The sequence below is a fragment of the Protomyctophum parallelum genome (genome assembly GCF_964188405.1).
Source record: "Protomyctophum parallelum genome assembly, chromosome: 21".
NCBI lineage: Eukaryota > Metazoa > Chordata > Actinopteri > Myctophiformes > Myctophidae > Protomyctophum > Protomyctophum parallelum.
In genome coordinates, this window is record NC_139713.1 from 31,985,154 (window position 1) to 32,009,856 (window position 24,703).

The 24,703-nt window shown below is 42.5% G+C and overlaps 1 protein-coding gene across 1 annotated transcript in view; it reads right to left on the bottom strand.

Moving 5' to 3' along the window:
* astn2 (astrotactin 2) overlaps positions 1-24,703 on the bottom strand; it is a gene marked incomplete at its 5' end in the record, with an annotated part of 505,571 nt that overhangs the window by 203,823 nt on the left and 277,045 nt on the right. Inside the window, one exon of the mRNA XM_083793933.1 lies at positions 9,310-9,460. Coding sequence (XP_083650059.1) covers positions 9,310-9,460 — 151 coding nt within the window. The remainder of the gene's footprint in view (positions 1-9,309; positions 9,461-24,703) is intronic.

The window sequence follows — 24,703 nt, forward strand, 5'->3', positions numbered from 1 at the left end:
TAGCACACCAGTAGCATACCACAATGGAGAAATGCTCCGTTACAAGCAAACGTTTTGTCATCCAAACACCATGATCTGTCTCTATGAGCTCACAGCGCATCGCTGTTCCTTTTGATTATGCATCGTTTCCTTTTTAACCCATTCTGACCTGAGATCAGATTCATACGAGGTTTCCGCTGGACACACACTGGTCTGATTAACCCATTCTGACCTGAGATCAGATTCTAAAAAATGTCAGTAGTTCTTCGATTTTTCAAAAAAATAGCAGACCTACAAGCTCGTAGCGCGCCACTCGGTGGCGCGCTATGAGCTTGTAGATCTGCTATTTTTAAATAGCTAAAGCACGGGTTCCCGTTCAGAATGGGTTAATATACAATGTGATAAACTAACTCAATGTTTGACTATAACCGAAGCATAACATTGGCCATAAGTGGTTAATGTGCATTTTATAATAATGTAATCTGCAAAGTAACTAGTAAAGCTAGCAAATAAATGCGGTGGGGTTAAAAGCACAATACTCAGGTGTAGTGCAGGGGTGAGAGTAAAATAAACTATAAAGTACCTCAACTTTGTACTTTAAGTACAGTGCAGTACTCGAGTAAATGTACTTGGCCACTTTCCACCACCGCCCTCTATTCCACCATCTATTAACATGAACCCGGAGTCACACAAGGGCACAAGCTGCCTCATTTTATCTAATGAACATGAGTAAGACATATCCTCTCCGCCCGGTGATTAATAATAAAAAAGTGCTAGCACATCTCCAATTTTATGAGTCAGTCATAAGTCAAAGCCCCTCCGAGCTACTAATAATATGCCATGCATTTAGTGGAGACGATGCTGGCTCTGATGTATGTTTGGGGATATGACTCAGGTTGATTAATCTGAGTTGTCATGGGAACAGTGGGATGTAAAACATACAGTGTGAGTGCGACGTGCGTAAGTAGAATACCTAGGATGTTTTTCTACGGGGACCGGTTATAAATAATCTGCGACTATACCTACAGGCACACTCGCTACTCAATAGGAAAATAAATACATAACTGATACTCTCAGAGTTACATTAGCATGTCTGTGTAGTGTGTACATGAACTCTTTAAGACTTAGTCCGATTCTACAAATTACATCTAAATCCTCAAAACATTTTGAACGGCAGAAGCAAATATTTCAGTTAAAAATGTTTGCTTTAAAAACATACATAATTATTCAAAAATATTTTCATGATTTTTCATGAATAGCGGCTTGTACATCTGCTATTTAGTATTTTATATAACTAGAGCGGTGCCCAACGATGCAAGTTGGAAATGCATGCCCCACCCAGTTATTATGTCTGGGCAAGGCCGGGCACTCCCTGGGGTTGGTGTGGAATGCGTGTGTCGAATTTGAAGTCGGTGGGGCGAACGTTTCTCGAGTACAGACACAGAGACGTGGTGCATTTATAGAGCGGTGCCCGTTGGAGTCTACAGCGGTGCCCGTTGGGCATTGGCCTACTTGGAACTATGCAAGTTGGAAATGCATGCCCCACCCAGATATTATGTCTGTGTCCCTTTTATGCCCGTCAGAATGATGTCACAACAGGCTAGCTCCATATATGGACACTGGGCAGGGGGGTGACATACCAAAGCTTACACGGGTTGTGCAGTCGACGCGCTGTGATTGGCCAGTCGCTGTGACAGCCTAAACCTAACCCTAACCTTAACCTCAGTAAAACTATACCTAAACCTAACCCTAACCTTAACCTCAGTAAAACTATACCTAAACCTAACCCTAACCTTAACCTCAGTAAAACTATACCTAAACCTAACCCTCAACAAACCATTGAATCCTAACCTCTAAATTGCTCTCAATTAGAGCAGAGCCAGGACAATAGCAGAAACACAAAGCCATTCAGATTCAAAATCAGACCAGGATCTGATGGTCTGAGGTTGACACTAATGGGCTTGATGGGTGTACTCAATCCCCTCAAAGGTAATCACACTTTAAGCATTGACCTCCAGTAACCTTACCTCAGAGGTGACTAGATTAAGCCAGACTAAATCTAAATATAAGATTGAGAAACTTTTAGGGTTAGGGTTAGGGTTACAGAATAAGTACAGAACATTCTTTGTTCTGTACTTATACATACAACAGTATGGTACAAAAGACTGAAGTCCTTAAACCAGAAACCTAACCTTAACCTCAAGAAAACTATACCTAAACCTAACCCTAACCCTAACCGTAACCTCAGTAAACTTAACTTGCCCGGGGGCATGGTTATAAACACAACCAGTGTAGGAATTAGTATGTAGTGGCAGGGGGCCCCTGCCAGTGCACGGGCAGATACCTTTTTGGGGCGGTTCTGGACAACCGTGGGTGCGACTGACTCGACACCGGGCACTGCACCCCCTGTGGTGGGGACGGGTGGAACACGTGTGTCCAAATTTAAGTCGGTGGTGCGAACGGTTCCCGAGTTACGTGGATTACAGACGTACTCACACAAATGTATAACTGTGTAGTCATGCACAAAGCGGCAGAGCAGTCGTTTAGGACCGGTATGTTTCCGGGTACGATCCTGGGGTCAACCCCCGGCTCCTCTTTGCATGATGGATGCCTCTGCCATCGTCGCGTGAATGGGTGAATGCAATGCACATTGTAAAGTGCCTTTGATAAAGCCCCTATAGAAATAGAAATGCTGAACATTTGATATTGAAGGCAATGGAATGAAAACTGTGACGCACTCACTGTATACAATTCAAGATAAAGGCCTTTTCTTGTGTAAACAGAAATGAAAAAGAAAAGTCTAGACCTTCATGGATATTTTATACATCACTGTCTCCCTGTTGGCATAAAAAACAACATTTGTGAGTGCATTCTCCTGAGCGAGAGGACAAAGAGGAGTCTTATCACCGCGACGGTGCTGTGAATGTGAGAGAACGTTATTGCACTGTTGGTCTCTGAATGGTGACAGAGGGAGAAGCGGAAGGAATGAAAACAAGGAAATTGCAGTATCAGTGTTTGGCTTTGATTGGTAGTGACAAACCAGCCTAAAGGCCGGTCAAATTACAGCACCATCCAACCCCCTAACGATTCACCCATCCATCACCCAGCAATCCCAGCTATCTCATCAATTTAATTGGTTTACGACGTAAGTCCGCCCCAAACTCCTGTCAAATGTCTGGCATCAAAAGTTCCCCATCGCCTTCTACTTGTAAATCTGCCAGACGTAAACCTCCCTTGCATTGAAGTTTACAACACTCCATCTAAAATAAAACTAGGGCACATGAATCAAAGTCGGACATGTGAAGCAAGCGACATTTATACTGCACTTGTAAAACTATCAAAAGAGTGTCCTCCTGCTACATGTGATACTTAAGGGAGTCATATTTGATCATTCCTCAGTGAAAGTAAAGCATGTTCACATCTTAAGGCCTATTAATAATCCAGTTTTAGGTGTTAAGGTGACCACTGAAAACTACAACATAACGTCACGCCGCGGTGGTAAGGCGCCCACCGCCACGGCTCACCCAAACACATCTCTTGTTCTCTGTCTCTTCCTCCAAAAGACGTATCTTTGCACTGCATGCTCACCAATCAAGATGGAGTGGAGGAATGGAGGATGTATATACATATATATATATATATGTAATCCGTAAATTAAGATCATTATCTGTTGCTCCTCATCTTCTGATATTATTGTACAAAAGCATTATTCAACCTGTTCTGTTGTACTGTTCTGCATGTTTCTACACCATACTGTCCATGCCTAACAGGAACACACTTTTCAGTATCACCCGTATTGCTTCCAAAATCATCGGACTTCCTACACCCACACTTTCTGATATGAACAATAAGGCCATCACACGACTAGCACTCTCGATATCAAATGACACTGACCATCCTCTGTATCGTTTCTTTAACCTGATGCCATCTGGACAAAGATACAGAACCTTGCCACGGAAAAAGGTCAGTTTTAGTAGGAGTTTTGTCCCCTCAGCCATCGCGGCATTAAACAAACTGCCCCGCCGATAGGATGGTTCTGCACACAGTGGGGACCTCATGTTTTGTTTTAGTTTTTTTGTATTGTCTTGGTGTTATGTGCTCTGTGTCGTTTTTGATGTGGGTGTTGAACAGATTGTGAAGACAAATATCCTTCGGGACAATAAAGATTATTATTATACGGTAATAAGCATACTGAATCATTCAATTTTGGGCTTGACGACGAGGAGGGTAGCTATCCTAATCAACCAAGTAGAAAAATGTCAAGCATGGACTCCACATGCCGTTATCATGTCATTATATTTGGTCAATTATACTCCCATCATTTTGTAACAATATTTATGCTCGATAGTGGATACGCATCACCACATTTTAGGTGGAAACACATTTTCTCCACATTTACACCGTAGCTCCTCTAGAATGGTCCAAGTCCAAATAGGATAATTATCAACCCATTCTAGGCGGGAACCCCATTTTGGTGTTTTACCCCTTCAGGACGGGAATCCCTTTTGGGGTTCTTGTTGCTATGTACAGTATATTAGCAGCATTACATTTTTTGTAATGTTTTTTATCCATATTTGAAAACGTTCAGAAAACTTAGTTCAGTATTTAGAAGGCGTTTTAAGAATCGGCACCAGTCCTAAATGGGTTAAAGATCTTCTTAAGGTAAGTCTGCACTCCTAAGGTTATTCTTTCTTATCTCCAGCCAATACAGACATTTCCACAAATAGATTTCTTTATTGCTAAAAAGTTTGTCTTTAGTCTTCCTTTTCTTTGACACATTCCTGGTGCAGTGCCCAGTCATCGCCCATAAAGTCTGCTTCTTTCCAAAGAACCTTTTGTAAATGTTTTATTGTATTGGGAGTCGATGAAAGTCACTTAAGCGGCCGCCGTCCGGATTATATTCATACACCAAAGTAGGTACTGAACGCCTTAGGCAGTTGACAGATAATATTTAGAAGTTGGAACCAGTATTCATCTATGGATGATGTGCTTAAACAGGTGTTAAAAGGTAAATGACTATATTTTGTTTGTTCAGTAACAGTGGTCTCCCCATCTCTCCAGCTCTTTAACACCCCAAACATCCAGGGTTATTTAATCCATTAAATCATAGCGCCCAGCGATTTATAGCAACGGAACACTTTTACAGACGGACTGTTATGTGGCTGAAGCAGCTAAATGTGGCCAAAACACAGAGGCGATCGACAACAACAGGAGGTATGATTCATTCTACTGCGTCCTAGTGACAGGACCGTGGTGGGCCGTCTAACACATCATCTTTGCTTAGAATTGGACGGAATGATTTAGATCAAGAGTTATTAACGCTTTAAGATTTTCGGTCTCGTCGGCTAAAAAGGGGGGGGGACATTTTCGATGACGTCCCACAGACGCTCCCAGCCTGTGGAGTGATGCGATCGGTTTTGATATCAATAATATCCGTCCTTTTGATCAATCTCCGTCCTGGGCGCTGGGTGTTACTAATTGAAAGGGCGTCCTGTGCGCTCAGGGTGTTAAATTAATAAACAGAAAATGAATTATAAGGTGGGTTGCCAATTTGACATTTTTCCATTTCCATTTGTGTCTGCTTATTTCTTTGTTTCATCACTTCAAAATGCTAAATGCACTTCAGAATGTATCATGTATCCTGTGTGAGTTCTCTCTCCTAATTGGATATAATGACCTGAAAATGCATTCTTTGTTTACTGAAGAGCTGGAGATACAAGGAGACTCCTGTCACTGAACATAATATACTCTATAGCAATGATTACTATCAGAATTATAGAGCCATTTAACACGAAAATCACTTTAAAAAAATCACTTAAATGGAATCCAATCATCTCTCAACATGAGAATGTCATTTGAAATTCTATGCACAGCTCCTAATCGCATGGAAATAAGGCTGGGACATCTTTAGCGCATCAATCATGTCAGAGGACTGCCAATCAATAACAACAAGGTTTAAAGCACATTTACATTTGCAGTATAAAATAAATTCACGTTTTCATCACTACTGCTCCTCTTCCCTTTACACATCAGAGCCACCATGATGTGTGGCAGCCTTAGACCTGTGTTTTCATCATCTGGGTATGACTAGAGTAGATTTAGCTGGGATTAGCGTCGGAGGGCATCATTTGTATTGTAGAGATTGTAGGATCGATTAGGATTATGCAAAGAGTCATATATCGAGGACTGGATGGCTACACATCCAAATTCTTTAACATATTTTCAGAATATATTAATATGTAAATATGCATTTCAAGAAACACTTCACAAATTGGCCAATTTAACTATTGGCTTCACAGATTTACAAGATTGACAAGGTTTGTGCCGCTAATACCAATTTAAGCTACAAATGATTACTGTTGTTCTCTCATTCATGCACATTTATGTCCATGCCATGACAACGGGTACAGCGAGCACTCCAACAACAAATACAACCACTGTTGAATAAATGAGCGACATTTAGATTTTAGTTTTAGTCAAAGTCTCTTGAATAGTTTCCATTTAGTTTTTGTCACATTTTAGTCATCTGGAATGTTCTAGTGTTAGTCTAGTTTCAGTCGACTAAATCTACAGTTGTTTTTTGTCGACAACAATGCATTTTTGCAGGCCAACGTGTCACAGCACGACGCGTTGTGAGCTTGTAGATCTTCTATTTTCAGACCGTATAACAACCCGAGCGCAACCAAGCATAAAATGATCTCTTCTCCACTAGTCCCTCCCTCCCTAACATTTTATTCTAAAACGGGTAGTCCCAATACTTCATTCTGATTGGCTGGTTACCGTCACGTGACCGGTGTAAACTTCACCGATAACCCACTCCTTCAATCACTTTGTATCAAACTGCAGCCTTGTAGCTGAACTGGGGAAGGGGAGCGCTTGATTGCTTTACAAACACATGCCGTGCGGGCGTCTAAGCACCGCCCGGCTCATATGACTGTGAATGTGTGGCTCCAGGCAGCCCCGTAAATACATCAAGCGCTATTCTCCCGTCACATAGGCTACTTGCGGAGCAAAACAAGGAAGTGTTTTGGCTCTGGGTCGCTCGCTCTGGTGGCACAAAGCGTAGATACTTTTGTGAATTTAATAGTTTTAATATTGCTATATGTTTGTAACCGTTTTAGAAAAGCAATAAGCCACTCGAGGCCCCAGCTTACCGGGTATTTTACACTGGCTGGGAGGTAGAAGACACTGCCTACGCTCCCAGGCAGTGTAAAATACCCGGTAACCTGAGACCTCTCGTGGCTTATTGCTTAAGTCTAGTTTTTATCTGTTGACCAAATTGTCAGTATATTTAGTCATAGTTTTTTTTGCCATCATAGTTATTTTATTTTTTTACTGCACTGAACTAATTGGATAAAGATGCCATGTAAATGCACCATCCACCTTTTTTTTTCTTTTTCAATTTGACTTCCACTTAAGACTTGGGTTCTAGACTATTATTTATGGCTCCGCTGGTGGGTTGTCAGTCTTGTCCGTCCACCCCAACCTCCTGAACATGATATCTCAGGAATGCCTGGAGGGAATTCATGACATTTAGCACAGTCTGTGCCAAATGTCATGAAATTCCCTAAGTGCACATCTGTGCCACATAAGTTCACTTAAACTCAAGGATGAACTGATTATAAGTAGGTGATCAAAAGGTCAAGGTCAGTGAGACCTCAAAAAACTTCATTCATTAAATTACTTCAAAGTTTCCACTACATGCTACAGTATAAGAGTCTGGACAGGCAACTCTTTGGCAGAGGCATACTGTATAACCTTGATGCAGTATTTCTAGTTTAATTAATACTGTAACGCACTTTCTAATTATCCTTTAAAGTCCCTCTTCATCCGTCACTCCATTATTATGACTTCATGCTGAAAAAGTTTTCGATTGGAAGGTGTGTGATTCCCTATGTTTACACTCTTGAAAGGTTTGGTATTGGTCCAAAATCAATATCCTATATAATGACTTATATCCTTCTACATTGGCTGCTGAACAATGACAATTTAGTTTAAATTGCAATGGCCACAAATAAAGGGGTGGCCAATGTCTCCTCTCTCGTTCGCTATTGTTATTGAAGTGCTAGCACTAGCACTTGACAGGATAGGATAGGAGTCCAGGAGTATAAACGCTTGCTTTATCGGAAATCACGGAATGAAGTGATCTCACTCATTCTGTTTATTTAACATGGAATAACTCAGAAAATGATTGGTCAAGCCTATCTATGTTCAACTATGTCCAGCCTAGGTTGTCTATAAGCTTCTAGTTTAGAAGGATATGATGCATCATGATGTGTACATGCTTGGACAGTTTGAAATACAAGATCAACTTTCTTGCACCATTGTTGGATAAGCATAAGACAAAGTTCAAGAAACATCACAGCAACATCTACTATGAAGTGTGTCCTACCTAACCTAACCTAACCTGTAGATATATACAGTATACTCTGGTAACTGGAAAAAAATAATTTAAACTGTTACTCTACCACCCGGCTTCCCCAGGCGTAATGTCACCACACGTTCCCAATCTAACTTATTAAACTATGGTAACATGTTTTATTTGATCTTCCTGCGTGAGTGCTTGCTGTTTAAGCACCCTGCCTGCATTGAGTGACGGCACAACGTCACGTCTACACTTACTTTAGCCTAGTTAGTAAAACTGTAATGGATATCTTATAATGAGGGTATACAAGGTTGCAAGTCTTTTTGACCCCGAGGCACTAAATCATATTGGCTCATCAAAACCAAGGACATAATAAAACACTATTGAGTGCTTTGGAAATGTCACATAAAGCCTAGCGGGGTAATATAATACCAGATACCATAGTGAATAAGTGAAGTGAGACAATGCGCAAATTGCATGAGATCGTTGGGTGGAAAAGAAGCTGTATTGTAATGTGTCCTGTGCAGTGGTGGAAAGTAACAAAGTACATTTACTCAAGTACTAATTTTGAGTTTCTTTACTTTACTGGAATAGGCTACTTCCAATTTAATGTTTTTTTACTTCTACTCCACTACATCTCAATGGCAAAATATTGTACTTTTACTACACTACAATATTATTTGAAAACTTTTGTCGATTTTTGATTATTATTACAAAAGTACTGGCTACACTGTCACGCCCTTTTTTATCCTTTGTTCCGGATTGACTGCTAAGTGTGGTGGTCTCAATAACATTAAGGAAAAACTGGCAGAAAAAGACTAGCTCATCACATGAACTACGATGGACGACACAGGGAGTGTACAACTGCAACCATTATGGTCCATTTGGTCACATGTGTAGTGTACACTCTCAGAGTCAAATCAACATGTTTATCGTGTACATGAAGCATGTACACTTTCACTCACCATGCAGCCAGTTGAGTCCAACCGGCGGTCAGACACACATTTGAAGTTCTTCTTGCAGCCTCCGTTGTCCTTGGAGCATTCGCGCGCAGGCCCAAAGGATGCCAGGAGGTCATCAACTGTCTCAAAGTATGTGGACATCATAGCTTCCTCTCTGTAAAGAGAATGGAAAGGCAATGGCTTTAAAAAACACTTCCAAAGCAGCATCCCCCTAGATGTGTTGCGTTGTGTGCTTGTCGATGGGCTATTGTTAGTGAAAGCTTTCCCCACTGTAACAGAAGAAAAGAGAATCTACGCTAGTATAGATTCTATAGAGCCTCCGCTCAAACATGGGTTTTTTTCTGAAAAAATAAAATAAATAGCAACAGCTAATGTTACAAAAAGGGGTTCCAGTATTGAAACAACAACGAATAGATCTAAATGGGTTGCTAATCTAAACCACTTGCAGCATCCATATTCTGAGGGGAGATATTCGCCAAAAATTACAGATGCTTGCAGATTGGCTATTTTTGGCGATGAGATTGGGGCGGGCGTAGTCGGACTCATGTCCATTTCAGCAAGTCTGGATCTTTAACCCATTCTGACCTGAGATCAGATTCATACGAGGTTTCCGCCGGACACACACTGGTCTGATGAACCCATTCAGACCTGAGATCAGATTCTAAAAATGTCAGTCGCTCTTCGATTTTCAAAAATAGCAGACCTACAAGCTCGTATGAGCTTGTATATCTGCTATTTTTAAATAGCTAAAGCATAACATGATGCTGACACCAAAATGGGTGCCCGGTCAGAATGGGTTAAGTCGTCCAAACAAAATCAATTGCCGACAATTATTGTCCTCATTTCAGTAGTTTCACATTAACCAAACATGTTTGATAATTATAAGTAAAACACTAAAACAATGACAAGCACCTAGATTGCTGCAGCATAAAATGCCTGTACATTGTTATCTGAGAATCACATAGAAGCAGGAAATTAAGGAGGGCTTGTTATTTCATGGGCATTGTTCTACTGAGATATATTGTCACTTTCACTCCAGAGAATTGAAAGTGATAAAATGATAATAATGCATGAAGTTAAATGCTGTGTTCAATGTAATTCTCCCTGTAATTCTCCCCTGAGCAATATCACATCTAAAATGAAAAAGGTAGAAGGCAAAGGTAAACTGAAGAGTGCTTTTGAAAACAAACATCTTTGCTATGCCTAATTCATCCCCTCTCTTCTGTCCTCGAAAAACAAATATCTTTCTGCAAACCTCATAATTTCCATGATGTCATTATGGAACAATACAGCAGTAACACAGGTGTTACACTGGAAGTCCCAGTGTTATTATACAGCTGGCGGAGGACAGCAAACCTGAGCGATTATTAAAAAACTGAATTGAAGTCAGGCTCTGGGATGAGAAGGCTCTGTACAAATGATATTAATGCAACAACTGATTCCTTTTGTCATAACCTGTGGTTAGGAGTTAACGTACATGGAAGCCTTAGTTAGATGATATGGGTTGGCTATTATCTCCCGAGGGATCAACAGACGTTTTCGGCAAAAACACCTCCTGCCTCCTGCTCTGAGCAATGATGAGACGCTTAAAACGCTGGATTTCAAACGGGAATCACTGCACATTTGCAAATGCAGGCTACATTTTGATGAGTGTTTCAAGAATGTATGCATTGGAAAAGTGATCTATTTATGTATTTACTTACGCAAATCATATGCCATGTTTATATGCCATGTTTGTGCGTGCCACCAGACTGCAGAGTACAATTTGTGCTTTAGTCTTCCAGAAAAATAAGCCTGAAATAATTTTGCTTCTGCAATACATTGTTTATTTAATTTGTGCATTATGTCAATAATGTTAGTGAACAGCTACATATATAGCCTACTGTATCGAGTGTAGATGGAAGATTCAGAACAAAGTAGGAGGAGGCCGGGGGATGTGTGAGAGAGAGAGAGAGAGAGAGAGAGAGAGAGAGAGAGAGAGAGAGAGAGAGAGAGAGAGAGAGAGAGAGAGAGAGAGAGAGAGAGAGAGAGAGAGAGAGAGAGAGAGAGAGAGAGAGACTTCTTAGCTTGAGGATATGAAAAAAAGAGTGATCTTGACCTGGATTTGTGAATTATGTAAAAAATCAAATAACCACAGGGGATTATTAGTTATTGCAAATAACCTTCATAATTTAACGACACAGCTACAGCTGTATGCCTTAATTAAAGGTGTTAAGCCGAAAGACTGAGCATAATTTGGTCGGTGGTATATAAGGGTACAGGATGGACAGTCCGACAGACAGAACCATGTCACTGTGAGATACGCTGACTGAGAAAATACATCAATGGAGTCTGTGCTTCTCACAGTTGTACTGCAAACTACCAGTATGTACTTCAAACTACCAGTATGTACTACAATCTACCAGTATGTACTACAAACTACCAGTATGTACTACAATCTACCAGTATGTACTACAAACTACCAGTATGTACTACAATCTACCAGTATGTACTACAAACTACCAGTATGTACTACAATCTACCAGTATGTACTACAAACTACCAGTATGTACTACAATCTACCAGTATGTACTACAAACTACCAGTATGTACTACAATCTACCAGTATGTACTACAAACTACCAGTATGTACTACAATCTACCAGTATGTACTACAAACTACCAGTATGTACTACAAACTACCAGTATGTACTACAATCTACCAGTATGTACTACAAACTACCTGTCACAGTGGCAGAAAGACTGAACCCAAATGCAGAGCAGAGTAGTTTAAAAAATAAAGTATTTATTTAAATCCAAGGCAGCAAGGGACACAAGCAGAAATGTATAGCTGTAAGCTAGCTCAGGAAACATTCCAAACTTTTCAAAAGTACAAAGAAAATCTAGGAATCGCAAAAAGGCAAAAAGAGAGTCCAAGGCAGTAAAACATAAATCCAAAAATCAAACCTTTCCAGACAACAACAACCAGGAAACTCGGGGAAGAATGACGATGTTCTGACAGTGTGAGTGTGGCATGAGTCCAGTCTTATAGTGAGCAGCTTGATTGTGGAAGTGTTCACAGGTTTGTATTGTGGGCATGGCTGGGCTGGGGATGGAGTGGGAACAGGTGTGTGACAATGACTGAGGGTAGGAATGGAGAGTGGGAGTGGCTGACAGGGAGACATGGTCTGCAGACCCTGACACTACTACAAACTACCAGTATGTACTACAATCTACCAGTATGTACTACAATCTACCAGTATGTACTACAAACTACCAGTATGTACTACAAACTACCAGTATGTACTACAAACTACCAGTATGTATGTACTGCATGATAGTCCTCTACGACAGTGGTTCCCAAGCTTTTTCATGTCAAGGACCCCCAAATTGACACTATAATTAGCATGCAGACCCCCATTTGAAGAGATATGCCAGGGACCCCCATAAGAGAAGATTTTAACCCATTCTGACCGGGCACCCATTTTGGTGTCAGCATCATGTTATGCTTTAGCTATTTAAAAATAGCAGATCTACAAGCTCATATCGCGCCACCGAGTGGCGCGATACGAGCTTGTAGGTCTGCTATTTTTTGAAAAATCGAAGAACGACTGACATTTTTAGAATCTGATCTCAGGTCAGAATGGGTTCATCAGACCAGTGTGTGTCCGGCGGAAACCTCGTATGAATCTGATCTCAGGTCAGAATGGGTTAAGGCTCTAGCAGTCATTCTCTTCTCAACCCGATTAATTTCAAGGACACACAGTTTGACATGCATTAGTCTACGGACTCCCATTTAATGGCATTTCTATCTCTGAGACTCCAATTTATATTGTAAAATCATAGGCGGCGGGTGCGTAAGGCTATAGGCTTAGCCTTCCCAAAAATGATGCTGGGTATTTTTTTTAAATATATACAATATATGTGCGCAGCATTATAGAAGGCTATTGTGTGTGTGTGTGTGTGTGTGTGTGTGTGTGTGTGTGTGTGTGTGTGTGTGTGTGTGTGTGTGTGTGTGTTTTTTCGCTGCCCCCTGGTGATCGCTGATCGGATAGGCTATACACTATACAGCAAAACGCAAAATGTCTTTTTCAAGGCAAAGATAAAGTAGCCTAATTCAGAAGAAGAAGCTGTGAGTCGGCTGTCAGAACTCAGCAGCACCATGCAGTGCCCGCACGGTTCACAGTTCACACCACTGCAGCAACACTGACACGTTCAGCGGAGTGACTGCTGTCTCTGTGCCGTCTGTGAAGAGCCATGAGCCGCGACTCCCGGAGGGGCAGCAACACCGCCGGGTAATCTGCACTGACTGACTCCAGACTTGAGAAAAAGACGTCCAAAAGTCGTTGTCTGTGTATAGGCTAATTCATTGGTAAAAGTATGCTAAATAACTCATTTTTAGACCATCTGGGAAATAAATAAATAAATGAATCCGCGGCGGCGAGAGCCCCCCCCCGCCCCCCCCCCCCCCCCCCCCAACGCAATTCTATAGCCTACCCAAAGGTAAAACGCACCCGCCGCCTATGTGTAAAATCAATGTTTATTTAACTCTGGGAGTGTACAAATGGAACCAAATGGACTCTCAGAGTTACAGACCCATAATGGTCCATTTGGTTCTAAACTATCATTTAGCTGGGGACCCCCTGGAACTCCCTCAAGGAACCCTGGGGGATCCCGGACCCCACTTTGGGAACCACTGCTCTCACCGATATGGAGCGGTACTTGCCAAGAGCGTAGTGTTTTTTTTTTCTTTCTTCATCTTCTTTTTTTTGGGGGGGGACATGGCAGATGCATTGTGGGGCCCAGGTCTAAGCCAAGATCCTGCAGTGATACTGAGAAGATGGACAGCCGGTGCCATTTGTTTGCACAACAGACAATAAATAAACAGCTGAAAACTGGCAAAGTATTCCTATAAAGTGGGGTCCTTTGAAGGGGTTCCAGGTCTTCCCCAGAGAAACGAGGAACCGTTTAAACACTTAAGCCTTATTTATTCCCACATTTGAAAATAGCCAATTCACAAGCTCACAATGTTCGATGCGTCACAATTTTCTTATTTTAGAAAAATGACAAATGATGACAAATCTTCTCTTACATAATGGGAGTTCCTGGCACAACACATTTCCAAAAGGGGATCTGAGGCCAAAAATGATTGAGGACCAGTGCTTTAAAGGAGACAAGAGACAACCATAAAATACAGAGTGAGGGAAAAAACAGACAGAAATGTAAAAGGAAAGGAGATGCACCAGAATGACTGAATTACATTATTTAATTTGCCACAGCCACGCACGCACGCACGCACGCACGCACGCACCTTTTATAGTAAGCAGAACAAAGTTCTATACTGTAGATAAGCAGAAGAAAATGTATGTATTATTATTGTAATGTATGACTATACAAAAACAAACTATCAAGATAAATTATGCAGTAGACCGACAGATACCCTAAAGGCCTAAACAAACAAACAGAAGCACTTCTCAAGAAGCTACTGTTATTCACATAATGTAGTCTGATCTTTTGTCAGGCAACAAAATAATCAGAAACTAAACTAGAAAAAGTGCCCTTCCGGGCACAGGTCTCCACCAGGTTATCCACAGATCCGTGCAGTTAGAGGTAAAAACACTTTTCGGCCAGTTATAGCGCCACCTTGAGGCTGAGTTGAAATTGTTCATGTGGCATTTCGTCCTCGGCCTAGTGGGAATGTGGGTGCACAATTTCACGGAAATCACGCGATGTGTTCATGATTTGCAGCATTTTGTTTGAAACTGAGCACTCCTGTGAACTTTGGAAGCCAATCTTAACCAATCAGGATGGAGTCTGATAAATCTGAAAGACCCGTTTCGTTGAATGGCTCTAGAGAGACTGTGTACCAATTTGCGTGATGTTTGGACAAAATCTGTAGGTGTACTGTGCAAAAACCTGTTTTGCACAAAGCGGCCTCCTGGTGGCGCTATAACAGGCCGTTCTGGAAAGTTTGGGGCAGAGGTTCATGGTTGGCATCCAGGGAGTGTGTGTGCAAAATATGGCATCGAAAAACTTGTTTTGCACAAAGCGGCCTCCTGGTGGCGCTATAACAGGCCGTTCTGGAAAGTTTGGGGCAGAGGTTCATGGTTGGCATCCAGGGAGTGTGTGTGCAAAATATGGCATCGACCGGGTTAACGGTGGCCGAGATTAGCTGTTCACGGACACACGGACACACGGACGGACACGCGGACGGACGGAGTGCAAAACATACTCTCCCCACATGCCTTCGGCCTGGTGGAGACAACAATGGATATGACAATATAATGATGTGTGTGTGTGCGCGCGCGCGCGCGTGTGTGTGTGTGTGTGTGTGTGTGTGTGTGTGTGTGTGTGTGTGTGCGTGCGTGCGTGCGTGTGCATGTTCAAAGAGCAAAGAGTACATTGAGATGGCTCATGACTAAGTAACTGAGTACATTTACTCAAGTTCTGTACTTCAAGTACAATTTTGAAGAATATTTACTTTCCTTCAATATATGAAATACGTTATACTCCACTAGACGTCTTTATTTATGTATTCGGAAATAGACAATCTGCAAGCTCACAATGTGTGTTATATCACAATGCGTTGTGAGCTTGTAGATCTATGTTTTTACTTTGTAACATATTTCCGCAAAATTAACAAATAATTAATAATAATAACTTTTGTACTTGAGTCCTGCAACGGGTCGGGTACTCACGGCCACGATACCCGTTTTGACGCGTGTAAAAGACTATTATAAGTTCACATGCAGGTACGGGCGGTACTGAACTAAATGCGGGCGGGTAACACTTCATTGTCAAAATCAGAGTGCAGAGTTTCCGCACAAACAACGTTTGCTGCTGCGCGCATACACGACGACACACACCCTGAAGTCACATACACGACGACACACACCCTAAGGTCACATACACGACGACACACACCCTGAAGTCACATACACGACGACACACACCCTAAAGTCACATACACGACGACACACACCCTAAAGTCACATACACGACGACACACACCCTAAAGTCACATACATGACGACACACACCCTAAAGTCACATACATGACGACACACACCCTAAAGTCACATACATGACGACACACACCCTAAAGTCACATACATGACGACACACACCCTAAAGTCACATACACGACGACACACACCCTAAAGTCACATACACGACGACACACACCCTAAAGTCACATACACGACGACACACACCCTAAAGTCACATACATGACGACACACACCCTAAAGTCACATACACGACGACACACACCCTAAAGTCACATACACGACGACACACACCCTAAAGTCACATACATGACGACACACACCCTAAAGTCACATACACGACGACACACACCCTAAAGTCACATACATGACGACACACACCCTAAAGTCACATACACGACGACACACACCCTAAAGTCACATACATGACGACACACACCCTAAAGTCACATACATGACGACACACACCCTAAAGTCACATACACGACGACACACACCCTAAAGTCACATACATGACGACACACACCCTAAAGTCACATACATGACGACACACACCCTAAAGTCACATACATGACGACACACACCCTAAAGTCACATACACGACGACACACACCCTAAAGTCACATACATGACGACACACACCCTAAAGTCACATACATGACGACACACACCCTAAAGTCACATACATGACGACACACACCCTAAAGTCACATACATGACGACACACACCCTAAAGTCACATACACGACGACACACACCCTAAAGTCACATACACGACGACACACACCCTAAAGTCACATACACGACGACACATACCCTGAAGTCACATACACGACAACACACACCCTGAAGTCACATACACGACGACACACACCCTGAAGTCACATACACGACGACACACACCCTAAAGTCACATACACGACGACACACACCCTGAAGTCACATACACGGCGACACACACCCTAAAGTCACATACACGGCGACACACACCCTAAAGTCACATACACGACGACACACACCCTGAAGACACATACAGTACACGACGACACACACCCTAAAGTCACATACACGACGACACACACCCTGAATTCACATACACGACGACACACACCCTGAAGTCACATACACGACGACACACACCCTGAAGTCACATACACGACGACACACACCCTGAAATCACATACAGTACACGACGACACACACCCTAAAGTCACATACACGACGACACACACCCTAAAGTCACATACACGACGACACACACCCTAAAGTCACATACATGACGACACACACCCTAAAGTCACATACATGACGACACACACCCTGAAGTCACATACATGACGACACACACCCTAAAGTCACATACACAACGACACACACCCTAAAGTCAAAGATAGCGAGCGGTGATACGGGTAACGAGGCGGACAACGGGTCCATCATTTGACAAGCAGGGCGGGTCCGGTTTGTATTTTGATATAATCACGGGTGACGGGTCGGTCCACAGATCTGACAGGTGGGGTGCGCACAGGTTGTCAAAATTGGAGCCGTGCAGGACTCTGACTTAGAGTTTATTTTGATGCCAAATGGAGGACTTTTACTTGAGCTAGAGTAATTCTACTAACTCCCATGCATTATGCCACTCCTTTTGCATTGGATTGATGCCATCATCAAGTACATTTCGTTGTACACTTGTGTTCAATGACAAAATAAAATCATCCATCCAAGAAAAAAACATTCCCTTGTGGTAATAATAACGCATGGTGCTGCTGCATGCAGCACCAGAGCTAAATTAACCCAAGTCTCATGTGACTTCACTGAAACCCACACGCTACTGTTATTAAAACAAGCAGTCGGAATACTTTGATCTCCGGAGACATATTAAAATAAACATTTATTTTAGCTCTGATCCGTGTCTATGCACAAAATCAACAGTGTGCACTCAAGTTGCACGCACGAGAGGGATGTGGAGAGAGAGAGAGAGGGGGGGGGGGAGACTGAGAGGCATAGAGATTGATTGATTGATAAATGAATGAACTTTCACTGCACAGAGTAGTGAAGTCATAGTGTAATTAATGTGAAGTGTGAGTTATTGATGTTCTCTCTCTCTCTCTCTCTCTCTCTCTCCCTCCCACTAATGTGGCCATTGATGCAGGAAGTGAGTGCAGCACGTAAGGTCAAAGCTCACAGCTTGAAGCATGCAGAGACCCCTGAATCTCCCTGAGGCTCTACCTTGACATCAATATGTCACAGTATGTCACTGAGGAGTGGAAATAAAAGCAATAAAGAAAGATCCTACGGGGGGGACTTTAACGAGGCCAGTACAGGGACTGATATCCAAAATGAAAACATATCCGGCATAAAAAACAAGCACCTTTCCTGTACCTCGATGGGTTTGTCAACGGGCCGTCGATTCTACATGTTACCAAGTACAACGTAAAAATAATAATAAAATAAAATCAGGTTGATCTCAGATTCTCGTAAGAATAGCTTGGCTCCAACATAGATCTCAGACTTTGTCTGGGCTGCCAGTGACATTTGCCTGTGAAATATCTGCTACTGTATGATATCTATGTGCACAAATTTGGGCAAGGTTTCAGCCAACCGAAGACACATCGACTACCATTATGAAAATGCTTAGTTTAATATCATTCATTTTCTTTATTATACTATAAGTATGAAACATATCTGATCAGTTGAGTGGTTTGTGAGATTCCCTCCAGGCAGACAGACATACAGGGACACACAGACCCTCTTCTAGACGGCTTTGCCTCCTGTGGAGCCAGGCCATGAATGATGTCTTTTTAAACCTGGTGCCAAGAAAATAATGTAAAAAAGATTAATAATAATTAAAGGTATATTCAGTGATTTCACTTAATTCAAATATCACTTCTTTTTTTGTTTTGTTGTGATAATCCTCCCTACTATAGAGTGTGCTGGCCATATAAGGAGTTCCTCCCTGTCCCCAGTTAACCCCTGGGGGTCAAAAAACCTTAGGTTTCGTTTTTGACTCTCTATCCTGATTGGACGAAAGGCTGGGTCCCACAGCCAAAAACGAAAGCTAAGGTTTTTTGAGTAAAATCACTGAATATACCTTTAAATAAATAATTGTGCAGATCTGCTATTTCATCCGTCATACGATGATAGTATACTTCATTGTTTAACCAAGGTGAACAGGTGGCAAATCGAGTGGCAAAGTGAGTGGCAATGCAATCAGATAGGACTTGTCTTTTATGGTTGGATATATGGGCTGTCAAGGCCAGAAAGTGGTGGAGATGTAAATGTTGCAGTGCCGGTCTTTGTGTCCCAGACAAATTTCTCCCCTGGGACACAAAACAAAGTAAGCTTGAACCTTGAAAGTAGTTCTTTGGCACTCACACAGTAGGCGTTCCCGCATAACTTCCGGGTATGATGAAGAAGTCACACGCATACATGCTTTGACTTGAAAAAGCATGTTTCACTGTGATGTTAGGTCAAGAGGTTTTGTTTCCGTATTGTATGATTATTTATTAGAATCTAGTTATGGGACCTTGCTTGTCGATACTGTATGGAGGAATGACATACCAAATCTAGATCCAGATTGGAGCTGGGATACAGTGTGGTCTAATGTTGTCCTGTCTTCTAGGAATCCTGATCGTCAACAAATTCATCTACATTTTGTTCATCGGACATACTTTGTGTGCTATGCGGATTTTAAATAATCACAACTGCACAGTGGCGGCTCTAGCTGATGTTGGTTGGAGGGGCTGAAGAAATCTTATGCTACGGGCCAATATACGATATATACGGTATATGCTGATTGATTTATTAACAGTTTGCAGAATTACAGTACATTTCAAGTACAACTCAATACAAAAACATGCTATCCATTGTTCACCCTATACTACAGCATGTTCACAGAATACTGGTCTACAGCAACAACAGCATCAACATCACATTCCACAACAACCCAGTACCCATGCAGTGCTACTCAGAAAATCTATTACACTATGCTACCCAACTAGTTCAACCTGCAGCAATAGCATCATATTCCAGATATCAAAGTACAGCAATGACACTACTACAGGCCTATACTTTGTTACAGCAAATGCTCCACAACAACAGAAGTGCATGCCCACAACAAACACTCCACTGAACATTGTTTGTATTTGTATGTACAGATAGCTGCTCTTATACTGTCATTAATAATAACAGTACGCACGCACACATGCACGCACACACACGCGCGCGCGCGCAACTGGCGCAAACGGGCCGTTTGCGCCAGTTGCGTTGCGCGCGCGCGTCGGTGCCGTTTCGAAACAAGCAACTTGCAAGGCACACACACATGCACGCACGTGCGCACGCACACGGCACCGAAACAACACTAACACACGCACACAAACACAGCCTCTCTCTCTCTCTCTTCCCAACTCAATGAGAGCTCGAGCCACTTTCAATGTGATTAAACCAGCGATTATGTTTCTTAACTTTGTGAGATGAATGAAGCAGACCACTCTACCTTTCTGTGGGTCCGGTGTCTGCCCCAAGCAAAATTTCAAACTCACAAAACGTATTCTTCGTATCCTTTCCTTTTGTTATATCCAAAATGGACGATATGCTCCCAGTCTCTTAACTTCATTTTCCCCTCCACGGACACGGGACAAAACGGATTATAAAGTAAATAATAAACTTATTTCATTTAAAATAGGCTACTTCTTTCACATCATAAACAACCACACACGAGCAGGTGGCCACGTGCTGTGATTGGTCAATAGCCAATGACCTCACGGTCTGAGGCGGGCCTTAGGGCTGAGCACAGCCCTCTATTGGCTCTGGGGCTGAGAGATTGTAGCCCCAATGGCAAGTAAACCAAGCAGGCGTGTCTTGGCAGCTGTCAATCATTCAACGCAATGAAAGCCAATGGAAGCATTTTGGGCTGTAAGAAATCAGCCCATTTTGGGCTATTTTGTGTTTTTCTTGTAACTATTTGATGCTGTTGCTGCTTTAGATTATACCAGAATATAAAAGTATCTATTCTAAAACATTTTAATAATAATTTATCATCTTTACTCCATAAGATAGGGGGGGCTCAGCCCCCCTTGCCCATAGATACGAGCCACCCCTGCAACTGCACTTTCTGCACTTCGAACACCATAGGTACATTCTTTCATATGGTGTGGGAGTGTCCGAGTATCCTCACATTTTGGAATCTGGTTGCTGCTAACCTTTCGATTATTCTACAAATTAACATCACACCCTCCCCATCTCTATTCTTATTAAATGATGTATCCCAGTTGCCATTAAATAACACCCGTATTCGTCTTCTTTGCTGGCGTAATTAACGGCCGCAAAGAAGATGGTTGCTTCGCACTGGAAACCGCCTCATACATTGTCATTTCGCCAATGGGCTTTGACCTTTCTGGATATCATTTATCTAGAAATGTCTACAGCAAGATTGCATGGTGCAAAAGAGGAAAACATTGAGATTTGGTCTGGTAATGCAGATTTGGTTAAGGGCATGGTTTAATCATTATTATTATTATTATCATTATTTATTTATTTTTTGTTTCCATTGCACAGTAGTAGGAGTAATGACATTTTGTGGCATCTTTGCTCTCGGGGGGGAGGGGTGGGTGGGATTGTTTGTTTTTGTGTTTCTTGCTTTTTCTGTTATGTGTTGTTTTATATGTTTTGTTTTCTTTAAGTCATTTATGATGTTAACGTGTCTTATTGTGTTTTTTGTCTTAAAATAAAAAACATTTGATAACAAAAAAAAGAAAAAGCATGTTTCACTCGTCTTCTGCGAGGAAAAACAGAACGCCCCCATCACTTGCAGGCGTCAGTTCACTGGGAGGTGGGAGGGTGCACACTATTACAGCAATTTACTATGTATGAAAGTGTCATTTGTGAAGCATTGTGATAGCAGGTCGTGTCTAAGGCTAATTGGCACGCCTGCATTGATTGGACGTGCTTGTCATGCTGCCTTGATGGAGAGCCAGAGAAATCAGCATGCGCCATCCATTAACTTTTAGTAGTAATAAAAAGCCTCCAGGCCCGCCCCAGCTGGCATTGTTGCACTGGACCTTTACAATGTACAGTGAAGGGGCAAGAGATAACTCAATCTCTCTCTCTGGCCTCGCACACGCACACGCACGCACACAAACAGCTTAGAAGAGAGTCAAAATCACACTCATGTGAAGTGAGGGGCGCTCTTAGCATCATATATCATCCTACATCAGCCAATCAAATCACATTCCATGCTACAAACACACCTACACACAAAGCTGTGCATAAGCCCCTGGCTCAAAAAAAGAATATGCAGCATGATTTGTGGTTGTTGAGGCACTGTAAATACGTGACTTTTATATACCAACAGTACGCTTCATTGATTATTTTTTGTTTTGTTTTAAACTACATTCAACCTGGTGTCCCTATTTTGGGCATGCCATTACATGTCATTTTAGCTTGTCAATCTTTTTTAATTGCACTGCATTGTTTGATTGTACTGTGTGACTGCAGGAAGAATAGGACACCACAAGTAAGACGCGCAAACGCGGGAAGCGAATGCAGCTCGTGTGTGTGTGTGTGTGTGTGTGTGTGTGTGTGTGTGTGTGTGTGTGTGTGTGTGTGTGCTACAGCTGCGCCCTGCGTGTGTGTGTGTGTGTGTGCTACAGCTGCGCCCTCTGGTGGCGGGCGGGTGGTGTAACAGCGGGACACACAGACATTCAGCCCTTGCTGTCATAGTAAGTGGCTCATTGCGTTCGCAATTAAGCAATGGCTAATAAGGAAATAAACCATTTTGTTTCCGGCTATTCCAAAAAAGCTCGAGCTTATACATCAGCTATTTTTGCTAAATCTTGAAAGTGTGAGAACTGCTGATTTAGAAGGCATTTCGGTAGGATCGGCCACAGGTCTTAATGGGTTAACAATCACATTATGTACACCAAGTTTGAGAGCCAAATGTGCTGATGTTCAGAGTTTGAATTAGCTAGTGCAGGAAATTCAGCATAGCGGATGTCCTTGTGCTTTTCTTTTATGTCGTTGTCGTCGTATACATTGCAACATCAACACCAGGAACAGTAATTACATGTTTGCAACCTGCACCATCTTAGAATGGCTCTCTGTGTTGTTTCAGCCTGACCAATACTGTGCAACTCATCTGTTTTGTTGTGTTCTCTAACTTCTCTCCAGCCCGTGTACCCAGCTCATGCCCACTAAGAGGGTGAACAAGGGGATAAGAAATCCCCTGGGGACCATCTGTCTTCCTTGGGAAAGGAACAAAAAAGCGCCATTGCTTGGAACAGGGCCACGGGGAATTGGGGGAAATAGCACACAGCGAGAGAGCGACGGGACTTGACAAGGAACAGGATGTTGAGTGATGGCGAGATAGGTGCCCTGCTGTGGTTATAGAGAACCACTAGGATGTGTCACTGTGTGTGTGTGTGTGTGTGTGTGTGTGTGTGTGTGTGTGTGTGTGTGTGTGTGTGTGTGTGAGAGAGTGAGAGTGAGAGTGAGAGTGAGAGTGAGAGTGAGAGAGAGAGAGAGAGAGAGAGAGAGAGAGAGAGAGAGAGAGAGTACAGTGCATGTATGCGTGTGGCAATGTTGTTGCAACAGAAGTAATTAAGAGAGATAGGCAAACAAATGAAGATAAACGTGTGTGTGTGCCGTAAATGTTATAAATAGCCATTAGAGATGATGGTCTGTCACACATTGTCAGGTGTGTCAAGTGAAAATGTTGCAGACTTCACGATGAGTACAGTACACAACAATAGCTGCCAATTATTTCCAAAACGTACCCTAACAGCTTAATGGCCGCCTCAAACATTGTGGTGCATAACAGTCTCTGTGTTCACTTGGTCAAATGTTGAGGGAACATGAGCCGTTTGGATGTTAAAGTAAACTGAACCGGTGCCTGGCTGTTGTAGAGCAACGAGTCAGTAACGATGCAAGTTAGAGATCCATGCCCCACCCGGCTATGCGATACCCGTTGTACCCGTGTCAGAGTACCCGTTCCACCCATCTGTCTGTGTCCCTTTTATGCCCATATATGGAGATTTCTGAATCTGTCTCTTTGTGTCCCTTTTATTCCTATATATGGAGTTCTGTGTCAGGCATGCTCAAATATGAAGTGTTGTGATGTCAGAACAGGCCAGGTCCATATATGGAGATATAGGGGTGATCAGGTCCGGGCTTTTGTGCTGGTTCTGGACAACGGTGTGTGTATCTGACCGACTGGCACTGTGGGGGTGTGGAACGCACGTGTGAAATTTCGGAAGGGGCGAACGCGGCAGTGGTTCTCCAAGTGGGGTTGAGGGACTCCCAGGAGTCATTTAGGGACTCCCAGGAGTCATTTAGGGACTCCCAGGAGTCATTTAGGGACTCCCAGGGGTCATTGAGGGACTCCCAGGAGTCATTTAGGGACTCCCAGGGGTCATTTA